General features: G+C 36.0%; 1 protein-coding gene across 3 annotated transcripts; it reads left to right on the top strand.

Moving 5' to 3' along the window:
• Positions 1 to 2,786: 2,786 nt before the first annotated feature.
• mpv17 (mitochondrial inner membrane protein MPV17) lies at positions 2,787 to 21,935 on the top strand. 3 transcript variants are annotated; one of them, XM_053647013.1, is made up of 8 exons: positions 2,787 to 3,018; positions 4,071 to 4,188; positions 10,070 to 10,185; positions 13,572 to 13,664; positions 14,762 to 14,857; positions 17,519 to 17,551; positions 20,465 to 20,517; positions 20,679 to 21,935. In XM_053647013.1, the coding sequence occupies exons 2-8, from the start codon at positions 4,110 to 4,112 to the stop codon at positions 20,746 to 20,748; spliced, it is 540 nt and encodes a 179-aa protein (XP_053502988.1). In that variant the 5' UTR covers positions 2,787 to 3,018; positions 4,071 to 4,109; the 3' UTR covers positions 20,749 to 21,935. The 3 variants fall into 3 exon arrangements, with proteins under 3 accessions (XP_053502988.1, XP_053502978.1, XP_053502997.1); XM_053647003.1 differs by lacking the exon at positions 2,787 to 3,018 and adding an exon at positions 3,025 to 3,355; XM_053647022.1 differs by lacking the exon at positions 2,787 to 3,018 and adding an exon at positions 6,842 to 7,090 and having other exon boundaries at positions 4,069 to 4,188.
• The last annotated feature ends 721 nt before the right edge of the window (positions 21,936 to 22,656 follow it).

Genomic DNA, 22,656 nt, shown 5'->3' with positions numbered 1-22,656 from the left:
TGAACTAAATGACATTTACACATGTTTTGAGGCCAACATCATCATTCAGGCTAAAAATTAATTACCCTTATATTCTAATTTCCAGCTTGTACTTCAACCACTACAGATTCAAATTCCTCATTCACACACACCTCCCTGTATGCTACTCCTTCTTTAATAAAAGTTACAACTCCCCGTCCATTTCCTTTAATCCTATCTTTGCACACTGCAGAATACAAAGTTTAAATTTGGTTTTAACCAAGATTCTTGTACATATATTATATGAGGTTTAGTCTTGAAATGATCGATAAGTTTTTTGAATTCTTGCCCATTTGATATTAAGCTTCTTGCATTCCAATGCAAGATTATCAACACCATTATGAACCTCCACATGAATATCCAATACTGGGTATTAGTAACTTGCATTTTTAGTTTTTCGTTTATCTGATCAACTGTTATTCCATCTACCTTGAAATACTTATTTGCTGCTCGTATGATTGTTTTAATTTTTTCTGTTCTACTCACGGTTTGGGCCGAGCAGTTCACTTCTTCCGAAATAAAAGCCAATGCCAACTTATCCGCCATGATATTATTTTCATTTGCCATTTCTTGGTTCAGACATTTGTTACTCATCCTCATGACTGCATCTATCTTCCCTACTTCTTTCTTTTCTGTAACCTGAACTTGTTTTATTGCTTTGGCATATGTTAATCCTTCTGTTATCTTAACCCCCCCCCATATGGTCAAATTGTGTAACTCATAACTCCTAAAAATACACTATCTGGAATTTTTTTCCTCATCAAAATGTAACATTACTGATCCATCACTTTTGTTCCTGACAAGCTTTTTTAATTGTATCGACAGAAACATTAGTAGGTATTACTGTGATTACTCCTCTAATCCATTTCTTTTCTCCCATAACATTACATGTTACTTTTTGTCCTAATAATGTCTTAATCCCTAAAGCTGCCTTTTGTTGTTTGCTATATTTAAAGAATAGGTTTAAGAATAAGTTTACCATCTCACAACATATTAGCACTTTCAATGTTTCCAATCATTTCTTTCAATGTTTTGTCAATTTTAAAGGATTCACATTACTTACTACTTCTGACATAAACTTCATCAATACTTTATAATCCTCTTTTCTTCTTATAGACGGGATATCTTATCTCTTACTTTCTATTGAAGTCTACTTGCTATTTTTGTTTCTTCCATTTTCCCCGCCATCTAACTCTTCCTCCATATTCGAGTCACTTCCGGGCTCTACGCCATATCTGTCCATCCTGGCTTCAGTCACAACCCAGTGTTGCCAACTGCTCTGTCCCAGAGGAAGAGTTCCCCACCCATAAATATCTCCAATCATAGAAACTGGCTAAAAATGGAGGAAGTGATTCCATGGCAGTCTTCGCGATGCACAATGGGGACAATTGTTATTTCCCTCGTAAAACTCAATAAGTACGTAGTCTTACCTTTTCTGCGTTATATTATTTCATTTATTTACTTTTTTCTTTGCTTTGATAGAATTCTGATTAGATCATGATTCATCTAGTAACTGGGATATACAGTTCGGCATCCACAACATGGCTTAAAAAGATTGAAGTAGTTCAAACTGAAGCTTTAAAGATAAGTTGCGGAGCACTCAGAACATCTCCAGTGTCATCAATTAAAGTGGAGTGGAGAAAGTATAAATGCCTCTAGAAGTTTTTAGAAGAAATGTAAGAATGAGATATTGGATCAGTGTAAAAGGGCATGAAGAACGTCATCCAGTTAAAAAGGTACTGGAAAACTGTTGGGAATATGAATATGGAAGATTAATGAATTTTGGTTGGATAGTCAATAAGGAAGCACAGGAAATGGGGCTGAATGAGATAGAAGTAGCTCTTTCTGTGATAATTCCTACTATACCCTCATGGCTATACCCAATGACAGAAACAGACCTATATTTACATAAAGAGATACACAATAAGGAACAAAATATGCCACTGAAAATAATTGTTCATCAATCATATAACAATATGACTCAAATATATACAGATGGCTCAAAACACCAAAAATCAGGTAGAACATCAGATAGACTGATCATATACTGTATCTGTATTTATGACAGAATTGATAGCTTTATCCCTGGTGTTACAGTGGGTGGATAAATAGCCTGAAAGTTATGTGATAGGTACAGATTCACAATCAGCACTAGTAAGTTTAGTGAGTGGAGTATTGTCAGCAAGACAAGACATTTTATATGAAATTCTACAGAGTTTATATAATATTAAATTATAATTTGAAATTTGGAATTTGGGTTAGCTTTTGTGGGTCCTGGTGCATGTTGGAGTAAAAGGGAATGAGGAAGCAGATAAACTGGCCAAGGAGACATTGAAAGATCCTAATATTAATAGCAGGGTAAAGATGAGTAAAGCGGAAACTAAGGGACTGGTTTTAACTCAAGTAAAGAATAATAATAATAATAATAATAATAATAATAATAATAATAATAATAATAATAAAGAATTGGCAGAGAATATGGGAAAAGGAAATAAGAGGAAGGCATATGTACAAGGAAATGTAGGGGTGGAAAGAAGAACAATTAATAACAGGAAAAAAGGATGTGACAATGATTAGATTGCAAAATGGTCATAGAATACTAAATCAAATGTTTATTACACAATAGGGAAACATGAAACGGGTGAGTGTGAAAAGTGTGGACACCTAGAAACAGTAACATGTATTGCTAGAGTGTACAACATAGAGTAGAGAAAGATTGCAATTATTACAAGCACTAAAAGAATGGAGAGAAAGCAATTATTCACTCAAGGACATATTAGGAGATGAAACAGATTATATAACTCATAGGAAATTATTTAGATTTTTGAATATTATAGGATTAGTAAATAGGATTTAATAGTAGTTTTCTTGTCAAGCAAGTTGTGCTCCATACTCCAGTTCAGTAGGTGGCAGAAATGCGCCTTCTAGTTGGCTTGCCAACCGCCATCACAAACCAACAGTAGACGAAGAAGAAAAAGGCTCACGAACACTTCCGGGTTTGTAAGTTTCTTCTCTGTGTTTGTGTACATGCTATTGGAGTTCAATTTAAAGAGGTTAAGAACACCCAACTTGTATTGGACGTCTTGTATGACGTAGTGTTCCACTGTAGCGGGTTTAAGCTTCTGCTACTTCGTTGTTTGTCTTTTGTTATAAAATATACACATATATATAAAAAATAAAAATAAAATTTTTGAAGCGGTATATCCTGTATACTGTGTGCTGTCTAGCTCGGTTAGCTCTCTGGGTACACTACACTGGAGTTAATAAGTAGCTGAATGTTTGACTAAGTTATTTAGGCTGATATTACTTTCAACAGGACAACGTAGATTATACGAAGGTAGGACCCGTTATTTCCTTGGCAGTATTTAATGATAGTTATATCATTATAGATGGTACAATATTACTTACGTGTCATCTATAAGAAGTATTTTTTTTTTTAACTTGAGCCTTAAAACGACAGCGGCGTTAGTGTTAATCTGGGCTGGCATGCATGAACGGTGGCAGATAATTGGGACAGTGGTGTTTCTGGTTAGTGGAAATGGTCTTGATTATATTATTGCATCTGTTATATGTCCAGTTTAATAATAAAGTCAATGAATCCACTGTACAGTCTCTGTCCAAGTTCAGCAGCACATGGATGTAATTTTAATTATTTACTTAAAATACACTGATCAAGATATATCATGAGGCACAATTTCTTTATGATATTTAAGTTTTCTAACCGAGGCCAGTAGTTTCATGTTATAAAAGACAAGTTCCATGATACTGATTGCTAATTTTTTCAAATATTAAATCAGTCATCGGCCAGTCGTAGTATACTGTTTGATGTAGCTATGACATGCACACTGCACGTTCAGTAGTTTTATTGTGTATCAGTTGCTTGATATCCAGTGATAGTACACACTGTGTATCTATGGTATGCTTTTTGTTTGTTTGTTTTTAATTTTTTTTTAAAAAAAACATCAACAACAACAACAAAAAACATTGCTCCACATGCAGTTGTGTATTAAACTGCGTGAACATGCAGCATCTTTCCCATATTGTCCCTACAGTGATCTGTGGATCTTCAGCTGCTCTTTTCAGAGAGAAAGATGACCGTAGCAGGCGTCTGGAGAGCTTACCAGGCATTAATAGTCAAAAAACCATGGACTGTGCAAATAATAACAGCTGGTAAGAATCCCAAAGTCACACATCAGTGCAAAAAGATCATAACTCCAGCCCACTGTCTTACTCAGTCCTGCTTCTTTTTCACCTAAAAATTTAGTTTGGTGTTTTTCACCCTTTTTTTTTGCTGGCCCCATACCATTGAACATTAAAGTAGGCAGCATGGGTGTAGGATGGTTTCCTATGGTTCAAAAAGAGCTCAGAAATACAGAAGATGGATATTTTTAGTAATAATTTATTCCACCATGTTTATAAGACAAAATGTTGAGTTATCAATGTTTGAATGGCTCTTTTGGAGAAAAACATAAGCTCAAAAAGGCTCAGCTGCAGTAAAATTTTCCATCACGGTCTAGTTTTTGGAGGGCAATTTTGTCATTCACATTTTCAGGATAGGTTATCTTTATTCCTGCAGTAGCACTTTTCTGTCAGCAGATGGCGGTGAAAACATTTAATTAAAACCAGTTAGTTCCATCATGATGGTTCCCCTATACAATTAAATTTCAATTACATTGTCTAGATATATAAGCAGTCAATAACTACTCTTAAACATATACTTTTAATTTATGACCAGTTTATCCATCAGTTCTAATTTAATCTCTGTAATGATGTATCTCAAAACACAGGAAACACAAGAGACTCATGTAGGTGAATTTAGATAAATTTTAGTTTTGTCTGCATGTTTGCTTTGATGACTAAAACAAATCTGTGGATTTCAATTTAGTAACCAATTAAGTTGTACTGTTTTCAAGTGCGCTCAAGTATTGCTTAATGCAGTTCTTGAAACTGATGATGTGTGAAGAATTGAGGATGACTAGAACTAGACTAGAACAGTGAAAAATAAACCTAACAGTTGAAAGAATTAGAAAAACAAATGAGTCATCAGGTGTGGAGACATTAGTTACATATTAACTGTAGTGTTATCTGTAGTTTAGAACAAAAATCAGTGGTAAGCAAAGAGCACAAGCAAAGTTGTTTTCAATGTCCTGGTGTTGTACCCGTCTCATCAGCTAAATGGCTTTGTGCTGTGTTCCCTGTGGATCAGTTAGCGTGCTGAGGTGTGGTGTGTGCCAAATTGATCACAGATCATTTCACCTGAATGCAATGTGTGTCAGTCATGGCTCCTAGCCACCAGAGGCATATCTTCAATGATATGAAGGCATATCTTCATATCTTGTTGTGCTGATTTTCAGCAGTCTACTCCAGCACTCAGCACTCCTTTCAGCTGAGTGCCGTTTTCCTGGGCGAGAATGATTTATTAATTATAGTATATGTTAATTACTGGTGCATCATTTAAACATGGCAACAAGCAGTGGTTTATATGATTTGAAGTTTACTGGTTTCTTTTATAGTTAATGATGAGGTCATTTTTTTTAATTGACTGTATTTTATGTCACTTACTGTAGCCAGGTTTGTGGACCCCATTAGCAGTCCTTAAGCTTAAGACAGACAAATTCCACACTGTATTTTGTCAGGAGTTATTCAGAGTTTATGCACTATCCTGTAATGATGGCCCCTGTGTGTACTTGTCCTATAATTTGTATAGGACTTGTGTTCTAGGACCTAGAACTTGTGTTAATTCTGGAGATTTCAGAATTGTAAGATAAGTCCAGTCATCTTCACCTACTACTAAAAGATATTCAAAATAACCTGGATGACTGTGGTCCAGAACAATGCTGTGAAGATTATCAGAGAAGCCCGCTGCAGGATGCTATCAAACTTTCTTTGGCGTGATCCTCAGCCCTTTTATATCTGTTAAGACAGGAGAGCGAGAGACAAATGTCTGTCTGTCTTCCTCAAGCTGCTGCTGCTCTTTCTACTCCTGTCCCTGCTTGCACCATACGGTGTATGGAGTAGATCTGCTTTAATAAGACAAGCCAGTAAATGCATGACCAGCGTTCCAGTCTGTTTCCACACTGCTGTTCTGGATTATTAGTTCTCTGACATATTATGAAAGGTTACATTACGTAAAAGGTACTACATTTCCTCGCCAGGATCTGCCATTAAGATACAGTGACCTTTGTAAACCATGATATTTGGTCAGTGACAATCCTGTAAATTTCAGGAAGGATCTGTCCCCGATCCCCCCTTAATATTTGAGTTGTGCTAGTGTTTAGTTGAACACCAACCAACTAAATATCATAAAGACAGGGAATGGGCATTTTCAGTTCCTATTACTAATTGAACAGTACAAAGAAAATTGACTCATTGACGAGAGAACGTAATTTGATCTATTTGTAGAGAACCAAACAAAGGCCACTAAAAGCATTTATACTGTGGCTGTGGAAAATTCCTGGCAGGTGTGTATTAAATGCCTAAAGTAGATCCTAAATCAAATAGTAGTTCTAAATCAATTATTTAATTGCTGAGGCCCAATAAAGTAAATAAGGCCATAAAATAAATTACTGTCCTAGCAGGGCAGCTGTGACTTTGTGCTAAATCTTGTCTTATCACCAGTGTGGGTGTCTCAAAACATTGCAGTCATTGTTCATGTCTGAGGGACGAGGTATGAATATTGATTATTTCAAATCCATTGTGGTGGTGTACAGAAGAAAAATTATGAAAATTGTCAGATCCTTATGGACCTTAGTGTGTATATATGAATGTATGTATATACACCGATCAGCCATAACATTAAAACCACCTGCCTAATATTCTGTAGGTCCCCCTTGTGCTGGCAAAACTGCTCTGAACCTTCAAGGCATGGACTCCACAAAACCTCTGAAGGTGTGCTGTGGTATCTGGCACCAAGGTGGGGCCTCCATGGTTGGACTTGCTTGTACAGCTTGAGAGCTGGGATTGAGATCTGGGGAATTTGGAGGCCAAGTCAACACTTTTGTCATGTTACTCAAACATTTCCTGAACAATTTTAATCATTCCATAGTGCATCCTAGTGCTACCTCTTCCCCAGGTAAGTCTTGCATACATGCCTGGCCATCCACATGACATAAAAGAAAACGTGATTCATCAGACCAGGCCACCTTCTTCCATTGCTCCATAGTCCAGTTCTGATACTCACATTCCCATTGGTAGGCAATTTTGACAGTGGATGGGAGTCAGCATGGGCACTCTGACTGCTCTATGGCTACACAGCCCCATACACAACAAGCTGCGATGCACTGTGTGTGCTGTCGCTCCCCACATACATCAGTGAGCCTTGGGTGCCCATGACCCTGTCACTGATTCACCGATTGTCCTTCCTTTGACCACTTTTGGTAGTTAATAACCACTGCATACCAGGAACACCTCTGACGCAGTCACAATTTGGCCCTTTTCAGAGTCCTTCAGATCAAAACCTACAGTTTTCAGAAATATACTGAGCAGAAAAGGTATTTTGGGGAGGGGGGGGCGGGGGGTTCGAGTTACACTGCAATCTAATATACTACTGCATCACATTTCCATAAATGTTCCAGGAAAAGAAGGCTATATGCTAGTGGTGTGTATTACAAATACTGCACTATGCATTAATTCGTGATTCTGATGGAAGGTCTTGTGACATTGGTGCATGTGCACAAGAAGGTATCCAGGTTATTCTCGCTGTCACTGGTGCTTATCTGTGGTTCATAGACACACAGTTACATATAGGTCACAATAACTACTTTTGTTGGATGATATATTGTCCCAGAAATAATTGCGATAAACAGAATTGTTGTCATGTTAAGAACATTTTATGCCATTGATATGTTGATAGTATAACAGCATGGTTTTTGTCTTTTGACACAAATATCCTTTAAATTTAGTCAATATTTCATCATGTCATATTTATTAATTTTATTCAATTTTACTGAAAATGGCAATGAATATTAGTCATTTTAATTTACAAGAAAATGCAAATATTAAAGCAAATATTCACACATTTTACATATGCATAAACAAAAACATGTGAAAACTGCCCTTGTGAAAACATGATCTACTGAAATACAGTATTGTGAATTCATTATGTTTTAGTTCTTCATTGTCTGTGTTTTAGTATGTTGTTTTGGAAAGAGCATATTCACAGTGTGCGTTACCGTTCTACCTAGTGTGTTAAGTTCAAGTTCACTTGTGCCTTTGTGTCTTTTTTATGCAGAAGGAAGTTGTAATATTACATTTATGTTGTGTATGTGTCTGATTAATATAATATGTGTATAGCATGCATTTGGGTGAGTTACTTATCCCTGTGGCTCCAGTTTACCAGTTTTCATTCACTGTTCAGCTTCAACTCGTGCAGGTTAAGCGGCTCAATCCCCAACATGGCTGGATTACTTAAAACGCTAGAACTGTTCTTTCTAAATTTTTCTTCTTCAAAAAACATTGCTGGTGCATTGTTAATATCTTGTGTGCCATTTTCAACAGCATGTTTTAATTAAAATTTGTGTAAGTGCTTGCCACAATTTTTGCATTCGAATGTGCGTTATACAGTGGGGGAAATAAGTATTGAACGTGTCAACATTTCTTTCAGTAAATATATTTCCAATGAGGCTATTCACATGAACTTTTCACCAGACTTTGGTATTAACTCAAGGAATCCACAGATGATAAAGAAATCCAAACGTTAATGTCCATAAATGAAGTTATGTGTAATAAAGAGGAATGACACAGGAAAAAAGTATTGAACATGCTAACTGAAATTTATTTAATACTTAGTGGAGAAGCCTTTGTTTGTAATGACAGCTTCAAGACGCTTCCTGTATGAAGAAATTAATCGGCCGCAGTATTCAGGTGTGATTTTGGCCCATTCTTCTAAACATATTGTCTTTGAATCTTGTTCAATTGGATTCAAGTCTGGTGATAGACTGGGCAATTCTAACGCCTTGATTTATTTTCTTTGAAACCAACTGAGAGTTTCCTTTGCTGTATGCTTTGGATCATTGTCCTGCTGGAAGGTCCACCCATCATCTTCATCATCCTGGTGGATGGCAGCAGATTCTTCTCAAGAATCTCCCGGTAAAGGGCTCAATTCATCGCTCCTTCAAGTATATGAAGTCTGCCAGTACCATGTGATGAAAAACTGCCAAACACCGTGATGTTTCCACCTCCAAACTTCACTGTTTGTATAGCGTTTTAAGGGTGACGTGCAGTGCCATTTCTTCTCCAAACATGGTGTGTAGTATGACAGCTAAACGAGCTTCGACATGCCTTTTCTTTAGTAATGGAGTCTTGCGGGGTTAGCATGAGCAGTGGATGTGTTGCTTATTGTTTTCTCTGTAACGATGGCACCTGCTGGATCCAAGTGTTTCTGGAGCTCTTTCTGAGTGGTCCTTGGCTCTTGGGCTACTCTTCTGACTATTCTTCTAACTCCCTGGTCAGAAATCTTGTGAGGAGCTCCTGTGCGTGACCGGTTGATGACGGAGTGATGTTGCTTCCACTTGTGAATAATGGCCCCAATTGTGCTTACTGGAGGATTCAGAACTTTTGAAATACATCTGTATCCTATTCCATCAATATGTTTTGCAACAATAAGGTTGCAAAGGTCTTGAGAGAACTCTGCTTTTACCCATCATGAGATGTTTCAAATGTGACACTTTGGTAACGAAAAGCCTTTTTATAGATGTTCAGTTTACTAACCCAGCTGATATTAAATTTTCACTGATAGGACATATAATTACTTACAGATTTCAGCTGGTTCCTTGCCTTACCTTGCCTTGGAGAACTGCTTTTGCTTAGCATGTTCAATACTTTTTTTATGTCATTCAACTTTATTACACATAACTTTATTTATGGAATGAAAACTTTAAAATGAAAAGAAAATGCAAATGTCAGACAGTAACCTGACCTCAAGATAAATCCAGCAAGCCTGGAGCTGTGGGGCAACAACACCTCAAAAGGACAAACCTACTGAAAAAACTTGAACAACAAATCTAATTTTTCTTCTGTCTCTTTTTCTCTTCTCCTTAATGTCATCCTACAGGCTCTCTGATGGGAGTGGGGGATATCATCTCCCAGCAACTGGTTGAAAGGCGCGGCTTGACCAAGCACAGCGTTAGCCGCACCACAAAGATGATGAGCATGGGCTTCTTTTTTGTTGCAAGTCAATTCTTATGTTTTTTGTATGCCTCCATGGTTCATTGAAGGATGTGTGGGCATAAATGAAGATCAAACACATTGGGTTTAAAATTGTGTGTAAATGTTTGTGTAAGCCAAACAGAACAAAAATTTCTGCTATATTTACAAAAGTTTTCTTTTTACTTGCATGCGTGTGTTGTTGAATACCAATCATCCATAAATTACCAGGCACGTGCTCAACACAGCTGATTTGCATTTGGTAACACCAAAAAACTCCCTAAAAGGCAAAGCTCACAGACTTGAAACGAGGAATAAATGGCAAAAAAAGACTTTGTGGTAGAAATGTTTTGGCTCACGTCAATGGCAATAAAAATATATTATTTAAAAGCCTAAAAACCCCTAAAAAGGTCTAAATCTGGATCCAAATAACAGAAAATTTTAATTAAGTAGGGTGAGATGGTTTGAAAAGAAAATGTGCTGTACCCGGGTGATCGTGAACATCAAGCACATCACAAAGGGGATACTGCTGTTTTTTTGTTTTGTTTTGTTTTGTTTTGTTTTTTATTCCAAGCAAAATAATTCGATTACTCTTTCTCACACTTCAGTGTACCCTCTCAAACTCAATGTTGGAAAAGCAGGAGGGTGTTTGTCATAAGGAAGTCACATAGTGCTGGTTCCAGTAAAATGTTGATGTGTTAGATTAGTGTAGAAGATACTGAGGCCAATGGAACCAACTTACACACCAACTGATCCAGTGCAACATGTCCTTTTATATGGAGGCATTTCTTCTGATTGACTTGTGTTATCTGCCTTAATGGGTTTATGTTGGCTTGCTTTCTTTAATTTTTATTCATATTTACTAGTTTTTTAGTTAATTCAATTAATATGAATGGGTTTGACTGAGAATGACTGAGTTTCACAAAATTTTCATTAAATTTGTATATCTAAGAAATGCAAAACTATTAAAATTTGATAGCATAATTAGTATATAAAAATGCAGTAACTCATTGCAAATTATATGATTTGAAGCAGATGAATTGAGGTTTTACATTAGTTATTCTTTTTTGCATAAATTTACACATACTCAGGAACACAAGTATGATGCCAACATTACAGGATTTTCATGAATACCAAATTTCTTATGTAAATGATTGGACAAATAATGTCCAGCTTGATAAATGAGACCCATTATTAGCATTTTTAGACTGGTAAAGCTGTGAAAAAGTATTTGCCCATCTTGATTTCTTCTGTTTTTGTGTATATCTCATACTAAATAGTTTTAGATCTTCAAACAAAATACAACATAAAACCAAGGCAACTTGAGTAAACACACAATACAGTTTTTATTCTTTTTTTTTTTTTATTGAAGCAAAACAACACATCACCCATGTGAAAACCTAACTTCCCCCTTAAACTTAAGATGTGGTTGTGCCACCTTTAGCAGCAATAACTGCAAGCAAATACTTCTGATAACTGAAGATCAGTCTTTCACGGCACTGTGGTGGAATATTGGCCCACTCTTCTTTGCAGAACTGCTTTAATTCAGCCACACTGGAGGATTTTTTTTTTGAGCATGAACTGCCAGTTTAAGCATCTCAATTGGTTCAGGTCAGGGCTTTGACCAGGCCACTCCAAAACCTTAATTTTCCTTTTTGTTGAGCCATTCAGAGGTGGACTTACTCCTTTTGGATCATTGTCTTGCTGCATAATCCAGTTGCGCTCCTTCAGGATTTTCTGGTAGAGAGCAGAAGTCATGTTTCCCTTGATTATTACAAGTTGCCTAGGCCCTGAAGCAGCAAAGCATCCCCACACCATCACACTGCCACTACCATGCTTGACTGAAGGCATGATGTTTTAGTGGAATTCTGTGTCTATTAATAGAGCTGATATACTTGAACAAAACTACAGGGAAAATTAGCTTTTTCAGTCATTTATTCAACAGAAATATCAATAGTTGTGATATTCTAATGTTGAAAAAGTAAGTACACCCTTGGCCTCAGAAGCCCCCTTTAGCAGAAATAACTTCTTATAGGCGTTTTGCATAATTGTCCGCCATGTTTCTGGAAATTTTCACCACTCTTCTATGCAATATTCTTTCAGTTGCAAGATGTTTGAGTGTTTTCTTGCATGTACTTCCCGTTTCAAATCCCCCCACAACATTTCAATGGGATTCAAATCCGGGCTTTGACTAGGATATTCCATAACCCTCAATTTCTTCTTTTTGAGACATTCTTCGGTGGATTTGCTAGTGTGCTTAGGATAATCATCCCGTTGAAAGGTCCACTTTCAGTTTAACTTCAACTTTCGGACAGATGGCCTCATTATCTCTTTGATATGATGCAGAATTCATAGTTGAATCAATGAATGCATGCTGTTCAGTCCCTGAGGCAGTGAAGCAACCCCAAACCATAACATTTCCACCACCGTGCTTCACAGTTGGCATGAGGTGCTTCTCCTGAAAAGCTGTCTTTGGTCTGTGCCAAACATGTCTGCTGTTACTGTGGCCAAACAACTCTATCTTTAATTTGTCTGTCCAGAGCGCATTATTCCAAAAGGCCTTGTCTTTGCTTATATTATCATTGGCAAAATGTAGTCTTGCAAAGGCTTTTTCCTGGCACGTGTCCCATACAGGTCAAATTTGTGCCATCTTTTTCTGATAGTAGATGCACTTTCACATCAACAATTAAAAGACTTACTAGCAAATATTTTGATAAAGTTTTGAGGTTCTTTGAGATTTCTTTTTACATTAAATGGTCTGCTATTGGGCTGAATTTGGTGAGATAGCGAGTCCTGGACATTTGAAATCTGCACCGTTTGTATGTTATTTTCCTACAGTGGAATGATGTATTTCAAATCATTTGGAGATCCTTTTAAATCCCTTGCCAGACTTATAGGCATCCACAGCCTTTTTTCTGAATGCCTTACAGTACTCTTTAGATCTTGGCATGATGACACCTCAGTAGAAAAGGTAACACCAGACACTAGATATGAGAGTTTTAAATAAGATTGCTTCCACCTGCACTCCTTAAGCAGGTTCTAATCACTGGCACCCAATCTTGAACACCTGGTTCTAATTTTATGGATTTGAGAGTGTGATAAATGTAGGGGTGTACTTACTTTTTCCATGTGACTGATCTTTTTTTGTTAATTGAAATTGTGGAAATTACTACAAAATGTCGATTTTATGTATAATTTGATAGTGTATCAATGTTATTAATAGGCACTGTTTCAAAGAGGATAAAATTTTTGCTTGTCCAAATATGTCAAAAAAGCCAACAATTTCCGTGGGGTGTACTTTCACATGACTGTATGTACAAAATATGACGTGAAAATTAGTAACACCTGTAACACTTTTGATGACCGCTTTTATTTTATGACCCATAAAACCTATTCATTGTCTACTACAGGGGCCAGTTGTTGGTGGATGGTACAGAGTATTAGACAGACTTGTGATTGGGGTGACCAAAAGTACTGCACTGAAGAAAATGCTAATGGACCAGGTAGGATTGTTTGTTCAACTCAGTTATGTCTAAAGGCATATTGACACTAATCAGTATGCAAATAAAGTCCAAAAATGTGAAATATTGTGAATTATACACAAGTTTTTTTCACAGCCCAATTGCACTGACAGCATTAAGTCCAATGTGTCTACATTCATATTACATGATACTTTGCACAGTTACAAATTTTGCTCAGGTCAAATGTGTCTTTCTTGATGGTTCATATTCATAATTGCAAGTGACCCATATGTCTTTAATGATCTATCCCCTCTTCCATTTATTATGATCATTGCTGTTGCGGTCCTCCATTGTTTTGCTGCGCTGCTGACACTGGATAAAGTATGCCATTCCTCTCACCCAGATAGCATGGCCTGTTTTGTTCTCTTGTCTCCTGGCCATTGATAGCTATGTTATCAATTTGTTCTGTTTGTTGCGAATCCTTTGCAGTCAATGAAATGAGTACCAGCCCGAAGTCTGGTACTCATAGACATCATCAAATGATGTTTTTTTTTTTTTCCTGGTGATGCTCTGCCAGTCCTTTACTGCTGCTGTCATCAGTTCCTGCTTGTTCTTTGCCTTAAAGTCTTGGGTTGCTTTTGAAGTATGAGTCGAGTCATTGTCCATCTACATTGTGAAGCACTGTCCAATGAGTGTTGAAGCATTTGGCTGAATCTAAGCAGATAATATAGCCTTATACATTTCAGAATTCATCCTGCTGCTTTTGCCAGCAGTCACATGAATACATACAAAGGAAACAGTTACATGCTAGACTGGAAATCAGTTCTAGATGTGCTTACTTGTAAGTGGAATAATGTGAGAATAACCTACAACTTGTCATCAATCAGCTGAGCAGCTCTTTGTCCAGTTACCTTTGGTCCCTTAAAAAAAGGGGGTGAGGGGACAACATATAAAAAGTACTGTAATTCCTACACCATTCACCTGATTTGCATGTAAATACCCTCAAATTAAACCTGAAGTTCTGCTGATATTAATTATTTAATTTCAACTTCTATATACTGTGGTATACAGCTAGCATAGTAAGTTTGTCAATGTCTAAATATTTATGTACCTGACTGTACTTCTCTCTTTGTTAACAGGTGTGCTTTGCTCCTTGCTTTCTTGGAGCTTTTCTAGGAATCTATGGAACTCTCAACGGGCTCACTGTGGACGAGAATCTAGCTAAGCTCAAGCGGGTTAGTGTTCAACTTGCCCAGTAGGTCTCTACCAGTTCCATACATTAAAGTCCCTAAGGTTGTATAAATATGTGTTTATATTTTACAAAATATAATATAAGAATAAATGTAAAAAAATATTTTTTGTTAAAAAAAATAAATAAATAAAAAATATCTAAATATGACTTAAACTTCGGAGCTTTAATATTTTGAAGTATCACAAGTTTCTAGCTGGCAGTAAGTAAAAAACAGCCATTTAGTCAGTACTTATCCTCTGAGTATTCTGAAACTAGGGATGATTCATGCTTTGTGTGGTATAGTTAGAAGGTATTTATGCTGGTTTATGCTGCATAAATGGTTTACACTATCATGTATCAACTGTGTGTAAAGATACAGTGGGGGAAATAAGTATTGGATGTGTCAACATTTTTTTCAGTAAATATATTTCCAATGAGGTTATTCACATGAACTTTTCACCAGACATCAGTATTAACTCAAGAAATCCGGAAATATAAAGAATTCACAGCATTAAAGTCCATAAATAAAGTTATGTGTAATAAAGTGGTATGACAGGAAAAAAGTATTGAACACGCTAAGAAAAAGCAGTTCTCCAAGGAAAGGTAAGTCAAGGAACCAGCTGAAATCCGTAAGTAATTAAACCCCCTATCTGTACAAATTTAACATCAGGTGGGTTAGTAAATTGAACGTCTATAAAAAGGCTTTTCGTTACCAAGGTGTCACATTTGAAACATCTCATGATGGGTAAAAGCAAAGAGCTCTCCCAAAACCTTCACAACCTTATTGTTGCAGAACATATTGATGGAATCGAATACTGATGTATTTCAAAACTTCTGAATCCTCCAGTAAGCATCATTATCCACAAGTGGAGGCAATATCACTCCGTCATCAACTGGCCACGCACAGGAGCTCCTCACAAGATTTCTGACCAGGGACTCAGAAGAACAGTCCGAAGAGTAGCCCAAGAGCCAAGGACCACTCAGAAAGAGCTCCAGAAACACTTGGGGGCAGCAGGTGCCATCGTCACAGAGAAAACAATAGGCAATGCCCTCCACTGCTCACGCTCACACCGCAAGACTCCATTACTAAAGAAAAGGCATGGTGAAGCTCATTTAATGTTTGCGACAACTTATTTGGACAAGCCTATGAAATACTGGGAGAGTGTAGTCTGGTCAGATGAGGGCAAAACTGAACTTTTTGGCTGTCATACTACACACCATGTTTGGAGAAGAAATTGCACTGCACATCACCCTAAAAACACTATACCAACAGTGAAGTTTGGAGGTGGAAGCATCATGGTGTGGGGCTGTTTTTCATCGCATGGTACTGGCAGACTTCATATAATTGAAGGAATGATGAATGGAGCCCTTTACCGGGTGATTCTTGAGAAGAATCTGCTGCCATCCACCAGAATGAAGATGAGACGTGGGTGGATCTTCCAGCAGGACAACGATCCCAAGCATACAGCAAAAGAAACTCTAAATGGGTTTCAGAGTAAAAAAAATCAAGGTGTTAGAATGGCCCAGTCAGTCACCTGACTTGAATCCAATTGAACAAGATTTAAAGACAATATGTTTATAAGAATGGGCCAAAAATCACACCTGAATACTGTGGCCGATTAATTTCTTCATACAGGAAGTGTCTTGAAGTTGTCATTACAAACAAAGGCTTCTCCACCAAGTATTAAATAAATTTCAGTTAGCGTGTCCAATATTATTTTCCTGTGTCATTCCACTTTATTACACATAACTTCATTTATGGACTTTAATGTTGTGAATTCTTTATATTTCCACATTTCTTGTTAATGCTGATGTCTGGTCAAAATTTCATGTGAATAGCCTCATTGGAAATATATTTACTGAAAAAAATGTTGACGCGTCCAATGCTTATTTCCCCCACTGTAGTTGCATACACATGTTTCTATGGAGAGAATATTATCCAAGTTTTTTTGTGCGGGATCGTGGTAGAAAAGTCATTGTTTATTGATAATTAGGAGCTCTCATCATGTAAATCATATCAGTATAATTGACAGCATAGTTACTGATTTCAGGCTCACAAGGTGCAGACGAAATCGACTAAAGATTGTTTGGGAGATGCCTTGCTTAAAGATTTGGCACATGCAGCTTTGCACAGGGAAAGTGTTTTTAGGGAGCAAAGGAAACTCTTTACTGAGAGCGATGAGTGGCTTATCAGTGTCACTGATATTTCCATTATAGAAGTAATTTGCTTAAAACTATGAATTTCTGGAAAAATGGTACATATTGTTATAGTCTGCTTTCACATTTGCTCTTAATATGTCTGCCCTTGTGGGACTAAATTACTGTAATGTTACACTCAGGAATAAAACATTATGTCCCTCCCCTGAAGCTTTTTTACCTCATATTTTTAGCGCTTGTCATAAAATAATACAATAATGACTTATTTTATACAACCAGTCTTTCTCACTTGACCTTTCGAAAGATTTCCATTTCAAGTGAAAGGACGCTGTTTTAATGGAAGTAGTTTTTATAAGGCACTTGAAGAGTCACTGGTTGTTAGAGTTTCAGTGTGATTATGGAACACTTGGAGAAATTGAGATTAGATTTATTATAACATAAAGAAGAAAGATTATCTGCAGTTACTCTATGTATTAAGCAATAACACTTTCTTTTGCATTCCCATTAGGACTATATGGATGCCTTGATTACCAATTACTATGTAAGTAAATTGTATTTGTAATGTGTATATATTTTTGTTACAGTCAGCTCCAGAATTATTGGTACCCTGGGTAAAGATTAATAAAATTTGAGATGCACCGATATTAAATTTCTCAGCCGAATCCGATAACCGATTATTCAGTATGATATCGGCCGATACCGATAGTTCTGCCTTTTATACCTTCTTTTAAATTAATAATAATTAATTCCACAATTCTGAAAGAAATGCAAATAAAAACTTTGTCTCCATTTCAACAAGTTGTTTCACAGTAACTGGTCTCATAAACAGAAAACACATTACTCTAATTAACATTAACACATTAACTACATTCTGATTAAAGTAAGATTTCTTCACTTATTGAATGGACTCGACGCCGCTTCACTGCTGCAGTGTCCGTTGTAAAATTTTAGCAGTGCAGAGATTACAGAGCTTACAAACTGCAGTTTTGTCGTCATTCCACACAAGAGACATCATCTTTACACACAGTATGAAATCGATGTGTTTTCCCGCACTCTTTTGATTGACAGGATATAATCAGCCCTGATCATCGGATGGTTTTAAACTATCGGCCGATAGCCAATAGCGGGAAAAATAGCCTTTACCGGTCGGTGCATCTCTAATAAAATTATGTAAAAAATATGAGGCAGCCTGCCAAAACATGGATTTTGACATTTTCTACTATATACTAGTACATCTAAAGAAATTAGAATATTGTGGAAAAGTAAACTTTTTCTGTAATTTAATTAAAAAAGTGGAACTTTCTCGATTCATTACACATAAATGGAAATATTTCAAGCCTTTTTTTGTTTTAATCTTGATGATTACAGTTCATTGAAATCAAAAATCCATTATCTCAAAATATTAGAATAAAGAATTTATAATACAAAAATGTCGACCTTCTGAAAAGTATGTTAATTTATACACTCAATACTTGGTTGGGGATCCTTTTGCACGAATTATTGCATCAGTGCAGTGTGGTATGGAGGCAATCAGCCTGTGGCACTGTTGAGGTGTTATGGAAGCCCATGAGCTGTAAGCCATAATCATCAAGATTAAAATAAAATAAAAAAAAGCTTGAAATATTTCACTTTATGTGTACTGAATCTAGAATATATGAAAGTTCCACTTTTTAAATTAAATTACAGGGAAAAAAAATAACTTTTTCATGATATTCAAATTTTTTAGGTGCACCTGTGTTTGTCTGAAAATTACAGGATTTTCTGCACTGAAATGTGCCTTTTGTTTGTGTCTCAGTATTTTATCAGCTCTAGCATTTGAGGTCTGACTACTTAAAAAGTGAAAAGGGAGAAATCCACATTTAAAGATTGCACTGCAATTCTACTGAAAGACACACATACCCTGCCTTCTTCCACATTTGTAATCTAATTTAGTTAAGGAAAAAGTACAGTGCTGCTACAAAGTTTGTGAACCCTTTACAATTTTCTGTATTTCTGCATAAATTTGACCTGAAATGTGATCATAAAGATATCTACATCCTAAAACTAGCTAAAGAAAATCCAGTTACAAATGATGCAAAAACAGTTTTTACATTTATTTACTGAGCAAAATTTTCCAACATTAAATATCTTTGTCGGAAAAAGGATGTCAACCTATAGGAGTATTAGTTCATTTAAAGGGGCAATTGAAGTCAGCTGTTTCCATCAGGTATGAGTTTAGCAGGCTCTCCCATGTTTCAAGGACATAAACTTGGGTCTCCACTATCAAAGTATTTTATTCCCAACATGACCCCAGTCTCCATCAGACGGAGGCGAAATCATCACGTGAATTAGGAAGAAAGTCCTCTAAGGCAGGAGAGCATTTTATATTAAACACCGCGGAGATCAAACAGTGGTGCATGAGCACAATCTTATGTTTATATCCAAAATGCTCCACTGTGTGTAAGGGAAGGGAAACTGGTGCAAGCTGCTTAAAAGGTTTAGTTTAATTTAAGTTTATTGTGATTATATGTTGTGTTTACACACTTGCAGTGTAACTTCTGTCGTTTATTATAACGGAAGTGATGTGTTAGTAACGAGGCCGTGTTGCTGATCACACGCAGTGTAGACACGGTGATACACAGTGGGAGCTGTGTAATGTCTAATTAAAACATTATGATCAAAAGTAAACAGAATTAAAATAATATTCCTAAAGGCAGTGAGTAATAGAAACCACAAGATGTCGTGAAAGAGAATTTTTATTATTAATGTAGGACTGTTGTTTAATTCGGTGCTTTTTGTGCATCCATAAAAAATAATGCATAAATACTATAATATATATATATATATATAATATATATACACACACACACACATTTAATAATATAATAATGTATTGGGTTCTTTTCTGTTTTGGACAAACAGTTGTGTAAAGTTTTAGTCTGAAGTTTATATTTCTAACACTCAGTGTGTGGATTTTATTGTAAATAAACAAATAAATGGTACTGAAAGTTTGCCTCACCCCCATCCGATTAATCGAAAAAATAATCAGCCAACTAATCAATTATGAAAATAATCTTTAGTTGCAGCCTTAATTATCAGTGTGAGATTATTTAACCATGTTTTTCATAGACTTTTTTTTAAACTCCTCTTTACTAAAAATTTTTGTGTACAAAGAACTCCTGGTGACTAACACAAAACTCACAGTATTGTTTGATTGAAATTTTCCAGGTTACAAGATAATATGATCACATTTCATTTACTGAAGTTGTAGTCTTTTGAGGAACCCTTCAACTCTGCAATATGATGTTCATTTATTCTTAAAAAAAGACTCTAAGTTTGATAAAGAAGACTTTGCTAAAGTTTTTGCTATTAGAACAGTTTTTGATTTGATATTTTGTGTACTGCATGTGTATTCATACATTTCCATTTTGTTCATTTCAATATTTGTCTCCTTTTTTAACACCATTTTTTTCAGCTGTGGCCTGCTGTTCAGATTGCCAATTTTTATTTCATCCCCCTTCACCACAGGTAAAATGAGCTTTTACCCCTTACATTCAGATCAGTTGATTGATTTTGAAATTTACGCATGTGAAGTAGTTTCTGCTTTAGAACCTGAATGCACTGTAGAAGCAGCATAATTTCAAGTGCAGTCTTCAAATTTCACACATTACAAATTTCATTATTTGCAGATTGGCTGTTGTGCAGATTGTTGCTGTGGCCTGGAATTCCTACCTCTCATGGAAAGCCAATAAAATGTAGTGAATTGTATTGTTGCCCACTCATCATACATTATAATTTTAGGTATAAAGTGTAAAAGGAAATAGACAACCAAGTTGTGGCCAATATACATATAATACTGTTCCGTTACACTTGGGAGGACAGACTGTCAGTTTTATTATTAATATTATTATTATTATTATTATTATTATTATTATTATTACCAGTTACCATTTTAAATGATAGTTTACTTTTGCCAAAAATTACATTTTACTTGTATATGTCCTCACCATCCTTCAACAAAATATCATGTCATTGTAAATGTCCTTCAAACTTGAGGGATATTTACAATGAAGACAGGGTGAACACTTCCTGCCATTCCATGTTTTTTGCCTATTTGAGAGAAACAGCATTTTGTGAATAGTCACTTCTCTGCAGGACTCAGTGAGGCAGTTGAATTGTGAATTTAATGATTTTTACTTATGTAGGCAATTCTAATTGAAATAAAAATCTCTCTGACTAGGTTTCATTTCACCTTTACAGGAGAGATTTATCAGTTTTTCCACAAGCATATTACTTGTGTGCATGCATGCATGTGTAAAATCATTTGTCAGTTGGTTAGGACAGACTTCATGGATGTGTGTCCACTTCCAGCTTTCCTGCAGCATTGAAGACTGCCCAAGAAGGTGCCTTGTGTCATTACACTTAGTCTGAATCTATCTTGTATGTAATAGTTAAGGTCATGGTCTTTACTCAAAAGTTTAGTTATTTGACCACCTGAACTGTCACAATTGTTGTTATTATGCTAATTCCCAAACTTGACAAGTTAAGTTTACTCAAATCAGTTAAGGAATCTGTTGCCTTAAAGCATTTAAGATTAAAATTTGAGTACAGCTAACTTACAAAGGTTTGAGTTTATTTAACTTATTCTTTGTGACACTTGGTTAAATCCACAAGTTCAAAGAACTAATTAAGTCCGTTTTAAAATGCTCTTTCATTTATAAAGCTTAAGTTAAAAATAAAATAGATCACTCATATGTTCGCTCAGTAACTGCTTTATCCTAAGAGTAATATATCTTAGCCAGTATGCAAGCACATGAGGAGAACTTGCGAAACTCCACACAGACATTCACCCGATGCCAGTATCAAACCCAAGATCTTGGAGCTGTGAGGTGGCACTACGACCCACTATCCTATCATGGCTGCAAATAAAATAGCTATTAAATAAATTTGATGTCTCATTTTATTTGATTTCTATGTGTTGTGATTAGAAATTTGAAAGAAGGAGATTTGATCTGGGTTTAAAATAATAATACTTGAGCAAATAAAACATGTGCTGTGCTTAATTAATTGCAATTCAATTATGTTTTATTTGTATAGCACTTTTAACAATGGACATACAGAAATGCATGTAATGCATACATTTAATTGTATCCCTAATGAGTAAGCTGGGGGTGACAATGACGAGGAAAAACTCCCTGAAGAGGAGCCATGATTATAAATCATTATTCTTCTATAACTATATACTATAAAGTCAAGCAGTGCTAAATATGTTAAAAGGAACTTGAGTATGAGTATCATTTAAGTTTAAGTTTCTTGTATCAAACTGAAGTTTGATGGAGACTTGAGTGTAAACTGTTCTTAGAAATTGTCTTAAGGCTATCCAAGAACGAACATCCACAGCTATCTTTAGGGTGTCCGTGTAGTACTATCCACAGTAAACCCATAGTGATCTGTATGTTATCCATCAGAGGCCATTTTGAGCAGCAGTGAGTGGATTTTCAGGTGAATGACAACAACAACAGATTATTAGGTATGTTCTTGTACTGTAATGCTTTGAGATGATTGTGCACAGAGTGTAAGTAGGGATTCTGGCAAGACTAGCTATGAGTTCCCTTTTAAGTCTGTGCACAGTGTGTAAGCAGAATCATTTGAAAGCATTAGCTAGAA

Source organism: Ictalurus furcatus, chromosome 2 (assembly GCF_023375685.1).
Source record: "Ictalurus furcatus strain D&B chromosome 2, Billie_1.0, whole genome shotgun sequence".
NCBI lineage: Eukaryota > Metazoa > Chordata > Actinopteri > Siluriformes > Ictaluridae > Ictalurus > Ictalurus furcatus.
Note: the sequence above shows the minus strand (reverse complement) of the source record. Positions and strands in the feature narration are given on the sequence as shown.